The 10,152-nt window shown below is 48.3% G+C and overlaps 2 protein-coding genes across 7 annotated transcripts in view; one reads left to right on the top strand and one right to left on the bottom strand.

The window, feature by feature from the left end:
- Positions 1-5,261, top strand: part of Psd2 (pleckstrin and Sec7 domain containing 2) — a 48,794-nt gene extending 43,533 nt beyond the window's left edge. For both annotated transcript variants that reach the window (XM_055625705.1, XM_055625706.1), the window contains 2 exons: positions 2,785-2,928; positions 4,433-5,261. In XM_055625705.1, coding sequence (XP_055481680.1) covers positions 2,785-2,928; positions 4,433-4,642 — 354 coding nt within the window. In that variant the 3' untranslated portion in view covers positions 4,643-5,261. The remainder of the gene's footprint in view (positions 1-2,784; positions 2,929-4,432) is intronic.
- A 59-nt stretch (positions 5,262-5,320) lies between these two features.
- Positions 5,321-10,152, bottom strand: part of Nrg2 (neuregulin 2) — a 180,368-nt gene continuing 175,536 nt past the window's right edge. For all 5 annotated transcript variants that reach the window (XM_055625713.1, XM_055625714.1, XM_055625712.1 and 2 more), the window contains one exon: positions 5,321-10,152. In XM_055625713.1, coding sequence (XP_055481688.1) covers positions 9,819-10,152 — 334 coding nt within the window. In that variant the 3' untranslated portion in view covers positions 5,321-9,818.

Below are 10,152 nucleotides of genomic sequence, written 5' to 3'. Positions count from 1 at the left end.
TTCTTTCTTTCTTTCTTTCTTTCTTTCTTTCTTTCTTTCTTCTTTCTTGTTTTATGAGACAGGTTTTTCTGTGTAGTCTTGGCTGTCCTGGACTCACTTTATAGACCAGGCTGGCCTTGAACTCACAGCGATCTGCCTGCCTCTACATCCTTGAGTACTGGGATTAAAGGTGTGTGCCACCATGTCCAGCTAAAAGTTGAGTCTTTTTAAAAATAGCCAATCTCTTTTAAAATTTAAAGTCTGTCAACTGTGGAGTCCTGCAAAATAAGAAATAAATTAAATGCTTGCTTACTTCAAGAGAGAAGAGCCAGGGCACAGTGACAGTCAAATCAAAACAAAACCAAACTCCAAAAGTGAAAATAACTCAACACCCAATGTGTGGGATTCATGCAGGACCTCCTGGGCTCCTGTGAGGGCCTTGGGTCACTTCTTTGGCCCCACCCTCTACAGCACACACGCCTTGTCTTCTAGGCTCTTGCTGGCTCCATCCTATCACTCCTGCTGTTTTTGGTGGTTGTCCCATAGTGCCGGCCTCTCCAAAACGCTGGCGGCTTCTGTAACCGGGCTGCATTTTTACTAATAGCCTCTCCTGGGCTCTTTTCATGGTGCAAAGCCTCAACTTTTCTTCATGACCCTTTCAATACTGGGGCTTTTATTGCTGCTGAGGCTGCACCTTCACCAATGGCCTCCCTCACAGTGCCAAGCCTCAGATGCTCTCCATGACCCCTTCATTCCTTCAAAACCAGGACCAAGTTTTACTCTTACACTACCATGTCGGCTACAAGCGTACGGTACACTCTTGGCCACCTCTGGAACCGTGTGCTCTATGAAACAGTTCCCAGAAGATTTCACCTCAGTGGTGCTTTTCTCTTCTTAATTACTGCTAATTTCTCAGGTCCAGCCAACCAGCATCAAGTTTTCCAGCAAAATGAAATTTTCACTTTAGTAGTTCTGGTATCTTCTTAATTGCAACTGATTCTTCAGCACCATCTAACCAGAACCACAGAATCTTAATTCAAAATAACAAATGGTCCCCAAAGAGTCTTTAAACTTCCCTCTGAAACTTCGCTAGCCGGGCCTCCATCTTCTGCACTGCCCTCAACATTCCTATCTTCCAAGCTCCTACAGAACAGCTCACCCAACATTAAACATCCAGTGGCTTTTCTTGCACAACGTTCCAAAGTCCTTCCACAGTCCTTCCCAAAACATGGCCAGGTCCATCACAGCAACATCCTGGTCCTGGTACCAACTTGTCTTAGAGTTACTATTGCTGTGATGAACACATGACCAAAAGCAAGTTGGGGAGATAAGTGTTTATTTTATTCACAGTTCCACATAATAGTTCATCATAAGAAGCAGTGAGGGCAGGAGCTCATGCAGGGCCGAGGCCTGGAGTAGTACTCCTTATTGGCTTGCTGAGCCTGCTTTCTTAGAGAACCCAGGACCACCAGGCCAGGGATGGCACCACCCACCATGTGTGTGTCCATACTGTGTGTCCATACTGTCAATCACTAATTAAGAAAATGCCTCACTGGCCTGTCCACAACCTGATCTTATGAAGGTATTTTCTTTCTCCCCACCCACCTACCTCCCCTGCTCCCTCCCTCCCCTCCCTTTCCTCCTTCCCCTCCCTTCTTCCCTTTCTTTCTTTTCTTTTCTTTTTCTTTTTTGGTTTCTTTTTGAGACAGGGTTTCTCTGTGTAGCCTTGGCTGTCCTGGAACTCACTCTGTAGACCAGGTTGGGCTCAGACTCATAGTGATTCACCTGCCTCTGCCTAAATGCTTGTGATCAAAGGCGTACCACCACCCAGCTCTGGAGGCATTTTCTTAAGGAGGATTCCTTCTCTCAGATGACTCTGACTTGTGTCAAACTGATGTAAAACCGTCCAAGACAACATTCTTCTTCTTCTTTTTTTTTCTTTTTATCTTTAAATACTTTAGTTTTATTTCTATGAAAATCCCTTCTCACTAATACTACAGATTTTTCAGAGTATTTTGGACAGGAAAGGATGAACAATGGAACAGAGCTTGAGAACAGAGGGCTGGCAAACGTCAAACTTTATTCTTCAGCCGTTGGCTCCTTTTTACTAGGGTTTTTGTCTCTGCACAGAGTTTCAGGGCATTCAGTGTCTGTGTGGAGCTCCTGTGTGTGTGTGTGTGTGTGTGTGTGTGTGTGTGTGTGTGTGTGTACAAACCAACACAGACACACCATGCACACCCGTATGCCTGCACCACAGGTGTGTCCGCACATGCACATGTGCAGGCTGCTCACAGGGGCCTCCTCACTGTCATGTGTGTGTGTGCACAAGGCTATCCGTGACAAAGTCTCTTCTCCCTTTAGGTGTGATACGGGTCTGCAAATGTCATGCAAGTCTGAGAATGGTTGTGATACAATGCATGTGGTGTATAGAGCCAGGGATAACTGGGGTCAGGTTGACCCTTGACCCAACATGCTTTGCTGCACACGTGGAACTCTGTAGGGGGGGGGGTTTGTGGTAGTGGTGTCTGCTTCGCCGTGTGTATACCCACATGCAAATATAAAGCTCTCTTAGCTCCTGAGCCTGCTGGTCACCAAGGAGGGCTTATGTCCCTGGGAGAAAGGGGAGGAAAGAGGAAGATGGAAGGAGCATTCATGTCTTGAGCTTACGTCTGACCCTTTGAATTTGAGGATCTTGGTTAGCATCAGTTTCATTTTGGTAAAGCGGCTTCCAGTGTGATGGGGTTAGGCCCAACTCTGTGACACCCCAAATGTCAGACCTCACAGACCTGGGTTTCTCTTTTGCAGGAGGAACAGCTGCGTTCTCATGAGAATAAGCTGAAGCAGGTGACTGCAGAGCTGGCTGAGCACAGGTGCCACCCAATGGAGAGAGGCCTCAAGTCTAAGGAAGCAGAAGAATACCGGCTGAAGGAACACTATCTCACATTTGAGGTAGGTCTTAGGAGGTGGATGGCAGAGGTCAGAGCTGGAGCCAGAAGAGGCCAGCTCTCACCCTCCCCTTCCTACCATCAATATCAGCATGTCAGGGACTCCAGTTTGAAACCTTCCTGTTGTTGGCTCTCTGAGGCAGGTGTAAGCCAGTGTCCAGTGGTCAGTCTTGCCCAGTCTGTCAAATGTTGGTGAGTTTTGCCTATGCCTGGGTCTCTCCAGGAGCCCTTCACATCTACACTGCAGTGTGAAAGTAGATGACATAAGCTATAGTGGACTTGCTTGGGGTGAGGCCTGGCTTCCTTGCATGGGCTGAGTTCATCTTCATGTCAACATGGTAAAAGGGTTTCTATAACCATCCCTATACCTAGAAAGGTAAACCAAAGCTCAGAGAAGTCAGAGCACTGGCCTGAAGTGACACAATTAGGAAGAGCAGGGCCCAGGATCCTAACCAGGTGATTGGCTGCAGCTCTGACATTGGAGTGCTCGTCCTTACTTGGCTCAGAGTGGGTGGGAAGGCCATGAAATCTGGTAGGCAGACCTTGGGGAAAAAGGGTTCCTATGTTCTTGAAGAAGGCCTGAATCTTAGAGTCAAGGTGCTTAGACATTGCTGTGTCTCCCATGCAAGTGTTAAGAACAACTTATAAATAACTCAAGTGTTTATGAACCAAACCCAGGTTCTCCGCATGACCACATTCCTTCAAGTTTTAAACATTTTAAACACATAATAAATTGTGCTGTCTTGATTGCTTTTAAGTATGTAGCTCAGCAAGCATTTTTTCACATTATTGTACCAATCTCCAGACTTCTCTATCTCCCCAAATGAAAGCTTTGTGCTCTTTAAATATAATTTCTTTTTTTTAAATTTTATTTTATGTGTATTAGTGTGAAGGTGTCAGATCCCTTGGAATTGAGGTTATAGACAGTTGTGAGCTGCCATGTGGGTGCTGGTAATTGGACCCAGGTCCTTTGGAAGAACAGACAATGCTCTTAACCACTGAGCCATCTCTCCAGCCCCATCTCTCCAGATATAATGTCTTTATCCTTCGAGGCACAGATGTTTTAAATATCAATGTAGTCCCATTTGCCCATTTTTGCTTTTATTACCCATGTCTTTCACTTTGTATCTAAGAACTCATTGACGTTATTTGGATTTTCAAGTTCTAAGTGAGAAACTGGGCTTGGTAGGCAATGATTATAATCCCAGTACTCACGAGGTTGAAGCAGGAGGATTGCTGTAAGTTCAAGGTCAGTCTGGTTTGCACAGTGAATTTCAGGGCTACATAGAGGGATGATGCCATCTCAAACAAATTATAGGTGAGATTTAAGTGTATGCCTGTCTATTTTTTTTAATTGTGTAGTCTATTCCCTTTTATCAATTGCAAGAGCTCCCTGCATGCCATAGAAGCAGCGGATTGTTACTAGTGTTTTAAAGCTGGATCTCCCATCTCCATTTTGTTGCATCTCTTTTGACTATGTTTTTGACTTTTGCCTGTCCTTTACCTAGAAAATCCGTTATGAGACCTATATCCACCTACTGGCCGTGAAAATCAAAGTGGGCTCAGATGACCTGGAGCGGATTGAGGCTCGGCTGGCTACTCTAGAAGGGGATGACCCAGCTCTCCGGAAAACACACTCAAGCCCTGCCTTGAGCCTGGGCCATGGGCCTGTGACTGGCAGCAAAGCCACCAAAGATGCCTCTTCATCTGATACTTAGCTGGTGTGGCTGTGCAGGCCCTGGAGGCAGGCAGATGTCCCCACAGGGGTCAGTGAGCACAATTCCAGCCAGGGGCTGCTTGGAACAAGCTCCAGGCAGTTAACAGGCAACCAGAGGGGTATGGAGAGCCCTGTGGCCAAGGAGATGGAGATGCCCTTCATGGCGCTGATCTTCTTGCATCCTGGGCCATCTCTGGCCTAGACCCTCTCCTAGCCCTTGCTGCCCTCAAGTCATGGGGCCTTGCTTTGCAGGCCAGACATGCTCTAGGGCTGCCAACCGGAGAAGTCTGTCACTGCTGCTTTCCCAGGCCCCCTTCTCATCAAGCTCCTTCCTCAGCTTGTATTTGTGAGGGTGGATTTGAACTCTGGGTCTCAACTTGTACATCCACCCTTTTCTCCCCTTTCCTCTCAGTTGACCAGCAGCAAGTCTATGGACCACCAGCAGCGCCTTCTCCTTCCCTTTTCCCAGCAACCTTTGCAACTGGCCCAGTTCTCCTGCCTCACATTGCAATAACATGGGGCCTAACCTCCACTCAGTGCCAAGCTGATTCCACTCATGCGTGTGTCCACCTCTCCTTTTATCTGCTGAGGCCTCTCCTGCCTCTTTTCTTTTAATACAAACACAAATATATATATATATTTAAAATATATATATATTAAAAAATATATATATATTTAAAGACTGTTTGGGAACTACTACCATCTAGAGGATGAAACCAGATAAAGGAAAACATCCATCTTAGAGTCTGGCCTACTAGCAAGGAAACCTGCTATGGAGCCCTCCGCTGCTCTGACACTCTGGACACAAAGATGAAGACCCTCTGTGTTTTTGCCTTTTCCTCTTCCGCCAGATTTGTGACTCACAATCACTTTTCCGGTTGATGCTTTCAGACTAAATAGGATATGTGTGTGTGGCCTCTTCTGTCCCAAGGGTGTCCTGTGGGGTAAATGGCTTAGGAGCACAACCTCTGTTTGGGATCTTCCTGTGAATGCTGCCAAGATCTCCGAGCTCTGTGCTGGCCTCTCACAGACCTACTGGCAGGAATGGAGGACACACTGCCTTGTCGAGTGCCACCCACCAGTGATCCCAGGCTGGGTGGTAGAGTAGGATCAAGGAAGCTGTTGGTTCATGGTCTTGGGGAGAAGGTGGACTGGCAAGATTTTAATTGTTGATAATCCTTTCATTTTTCTAGTGAGTCAGAAAGGCTAAGGTTAGGGACACAGCTGAGAGTAGAGACAAGTGTCTATTACAGGTTGACATTAAACCCTGTATCACTTAGACAACAATTGAGTTGGGGGGTTGGTCCTCTTGACACAGCTACCACGAGCCAATCTTTCCTGTTGTTTGGCCAACAGATTGACCTCTTTGGTGACACAAGCCTTGCAACTGAGCCCCTCCCACCTGATGCAGGGAGCTGGGAGAATGTGGCAAAGTATAGTGGGTTTAAATCCAAACCATTTAAGTTGGATTGGCTGAAGTGTGTTTTATAACCAAACCATATGGCCCCTTTGTTTTGCTCAGGGGAAGCAAATGCTCATTTGCATGAGATCAGAAAGGCGATTTAGGGACTAGTAAAGAGATCTTTGTCCGGCTGCCTGAAGGTCTTTTGATTTTCAGGCCAGTGTCTCACTCTCTGTGTCATGGGGTGAGGGATGACAGCAGAGGTGCAAGTTCATTAACCTCAGACACGCGTGATTCCCCAGGCACTAGTTGTGCCTCCCATCAGTAAAGACATTTTTTAGTTCGCTTCCTTAATTGTATAATTCTTTATTTGTAAATTATATACATGTACTACTGTACTAAAATATTATGTACATTATAAAACATACACAAAAATAGAAATTTAAAAAAAGATGAGATGAAAATAAATCTAAATCAAAGTTCTAATATTTTTTTTCCTGCATTCTGATAGGTCATTATGCTCTTATTCCCTAACCATTGCCCCTAACATGCCCATAAGGACCAATCAAATCCAGGGCCTGACAAAATGCAGTTCGTGGTTTGCCTCTCCTGGAGGTCCTGGGAAGTTGCCTATGGTGCGGGAACTTCTGATGGCCAACTCTTAACTAATAGCCTTCATTCTCTTCAGTGAGGATCAACCATGGGCCCTACGCTGTTGCTGTGTGCCAGGGACAGTGGTGAAAGAGGCTGTCTTCATGGGTCTCACAGTTATGAGGGAGACTGGAGAAGTGGGTATCATTGCCACTGAGGACTCTAAGAGGGCCTGGAGAATGACACTAAGAGTGAACTTGGGGAGCAGGTAAGAGAATTTTGACCTAGGAAGCTGCCTGAATGTCCTGAGTGTTCCAGGGGACAGGGTGGTACAAGGGAAGTTGCTTAAAGGGACTGCAATGCTTCCTTGAAAGGCCACCCACCTAACATCCCCCAAGGCTAAAACTTGAGAGTCAGGGTGGGCAAGAGGTCTCTCTGGTCAAGCCTGCCCCCAGGTCCCAACCATTCCTGTCCCCTGATACAATAAGGAGATACAATGTGGCTGACACAGTGAGGAGAGTGCTGAAGAAACTGGCCCTGGGCTCTTGGCAGCGATCTTAGAATCCAGGGCAGATGATGAAGGAAGAAAAGAGGGTCATGTACAGGTTGGTGAGTTCACTGAGTGGTCACTCAAAGGTAACAGGGGTCATAGACAGGAGAATCCATTTGAGTCATACATGTGGTTTCTGAGTAAAAACCTGGAAGGCATCAACTTAAAGCCCTCACAGAGGTTAAGCGAGGACACTAACCTGGATGGTAATAAGATCAGTGGGCTCGCCGAGAGGTCATAGCAGTTAATTTGGGGTCCCATAGAGATCAGAGGTCTCATGTAAGGATCACTGCCCTAAGAAAGCAAACTGAGAAAGCTGAGCGCTCTAACAAGGTCATCTGCTGGGGCCTAGAAGAGGGCCACGGTCCACAGGTCTGGGCAACACTCAGATCAGCAATTTTTCTTTCGACTTTTACCCCCTTTGTGCTAAGTGCCCCCCAGCACCCCATAACGAATATAACGATTTTATAAGCTTAGACTTTTCTTAACCACCTCACTGAGTTTTTGCCACTTTGTGACTCAAGGTTGCAAGGCACAGGATTCTGTCACTACCACCATCGAAGAAGCCATCTTGTAGACATGTGTCAGGAGCAGCGCCTGGCCCATCTGCACGTAAGCTCTACAGCAGCTTGCTTCCTCACTTCTCGCTAGGCAAAACTGTGGCTTGGAGAAGTGAGGGATGGTGCTGGCACTCCAATCCAGTCCCTCTTGTTCTGTGTCTCTGTCCCACTCCTCTGTAAGTGCCTGTCTACATAAGCACACACACGTACACATTTCGCCCCAGCTCACTGGAGAAAAGGCTCTGGCTGGAATCTTGGATCCTAATATTCTAGGTAGCTGATGAGAAAAACTCTTCACCCCGGACTCCTCCTGCCTTCTCCATGCCTGGGATCAGACCTTCATCGGAGCTGCAGGTTTAGGCAGGCCTGGCTCTGAGAGGGTATAAAACTGGGGAAAGAGCAATACCCTGTGGGCTTAGGAGCTGCAGCTGTTGTGGTCCTTCTGGCAATGAGGGTACACATTATGCTGTCTTACATGTCCAGACTCTGCCCGGGACGTGGCTGAAGCCCCAAGGATCATTTTTGCATCCGCTGCCCTAGTGCCAACCCCTCAACCCTTCCCTCTTCACCCACCTGGGCAGAAACTGTTGCCTCAGTCCGGCTTCCTAGCTGCAGGGCAGGAACTGGGCCAGAGTTCTGAGGCTGAGTTTAAAGCACAACAAATTTGCGTCAGTCTCTTGGCTGGGCTCCCCAGCACCCAGGGGGGACACCTTATAAATGATTTGGAAGAGAGACTTGGAGCAGGTCCTTGGAGCTGAGGCCAGAGGGACTGGGGAGAGGGTCACTTCCGCTCGGGGACTGCCCTGGCCCTCTCCAAACTATTCTAGTACCCATGTGCCTCATCCCAGGTCCTCATTCTATCTTCCCTCCTCACCTGGGGCTAGGCACACACAGTCAAACAGGAGTTATTTCTGAGTTTATTTATAAAATAAAAATGTTCAAGTGTCAACAGTCAGGTGTTCGGACATGTCAGGGTTCCCATTTGTTTCTGTTTGGGATTTTTGTTTGTTTGTTTGTTTGTTTGTTGTTTTAGACAATTGCCTTTTTGACAAATTAGCATTGGATCCAGTTGTGAGGGCTGGGGAAGGCAGGGCTGGAAGATGGAAGTCTTGAGTGGGCTGGGGCTGGGCTGTGAGAAGGATGTGGACTTTATTGCTAGAAGGGGAACGGATACACTGTCGGAGTGGCTCTTCTGGGTCCCAGCGTGACCATGCATTCAATCTAAAGAATCTGAAATGCAAAGGACATGCAGGCATAAAATAGAAAAGACGATCTGTAAACGAAGGTGCTGCAGAGGACAGAGGGCGTCCTGGAGGCCGCAGGGGAGGAGGAGCCGTAAAGGTTGGGCCCCTGGCAGAGCTGCCCCCTCCCTAGGCCGGGGGCTGGTGGGGAGACAGGCTTCTCCGTCCTCTCTCTCCCTTAGCAGCTGTGAGGGGTGGGGAGGCCCCCTCCCCATTCTAGTTGCTGTAGCAGGGGACCCGTGTCTCCCCCTCGAAGTAAGGGACCTAAATTCCAACTGTAAGCCTAGGATCCCTGTCCTCTCTGCCCAGGACTCCAGATCTGGACTGGGGAAGAGAAAACTCCACCTTGTCTTCATTTTCCTCCTCACTGCACACTAGCCTCAGAGCCATTAGAACCTCACAGTCTCTTCTTTCCCTGTCTATTCTCACCCCCACCAGTTTGGGATCCTACAAACGCCCATCCCCACATTGCACCCCAGACGACTCTCCAGGAGCCCCAGATTAGCGTACAGCAAAAGGCACCACAATATAGGTTTCTATTAAAGAGTCAAAAAATTGGCCCATCTCTCTTTTTTTTTGTTGTTTCTTTTTTTTTTTTCCGAAGCTGTAAATCAGGATGTTACATATAAATAGTTTCCCTATAAAAACGTCTTTGCCGTTAGCTAGTATTATAAGACAATTTTTGCTAAAATGAAAATAAAACATTTTGTTATACTTTTTTCCTTTTATAGAAAATAAAAATATTTTTATTTCTTTGTTCGCTCCTTTTCCCTCTCCAGTCGGTGGTCTCCGCTCTCCTTGGAGACGTGGGGCGGGCGAGGCGGGGAGAGGTCCTAGAGGGGCCCCGAGTCCTGCTTGGCCCTCGTGGGCGGCCCACGGCTGTGTCTGCTGCTGGCGCGCGTGCTGTGGCTGTCCAGCGAGTAGTAAGTCCTGCTGTCGGCCGCCGGGCAGAGCGGCGGCGAGTCCGAGCGCAGCGCGTCGTGCGCCGCTCGCAGGCCGAGGAAAGGCGTGCTCTCGGCCGCCAGCGCCCCGTCCGCGTCGTCCGCGTCGTCGTCCGAGGCCGACGCCGAGCCGCAGCCCGAGCCGCTGCTCAGCGACAGCGAGTCCCGCGCCGCGCGTGCGCGCTGCGCCGCCAACCCGTTGAGGCGCGAGCGCCGCCAGCGCCGC

This window comes from Psammomys obesus, unplaced genomic scaffold (assembly GCF_907164565.1).
Source record: "Psammomys obesus unplaced genomic scaffold, mPsaObe1.curated_primary_1811, whole genome shotgun sequence".
Taxonomy (NCBI): domain Eukaryota; kingdom Metazoa; phylum Chordata; class Mammalia; order Rodentia; family Muridae; genus Psammomys; species Psammomys obesus.
This window is presented reverse-complemented; position numbering and strand designations above follow the sequence as displayed.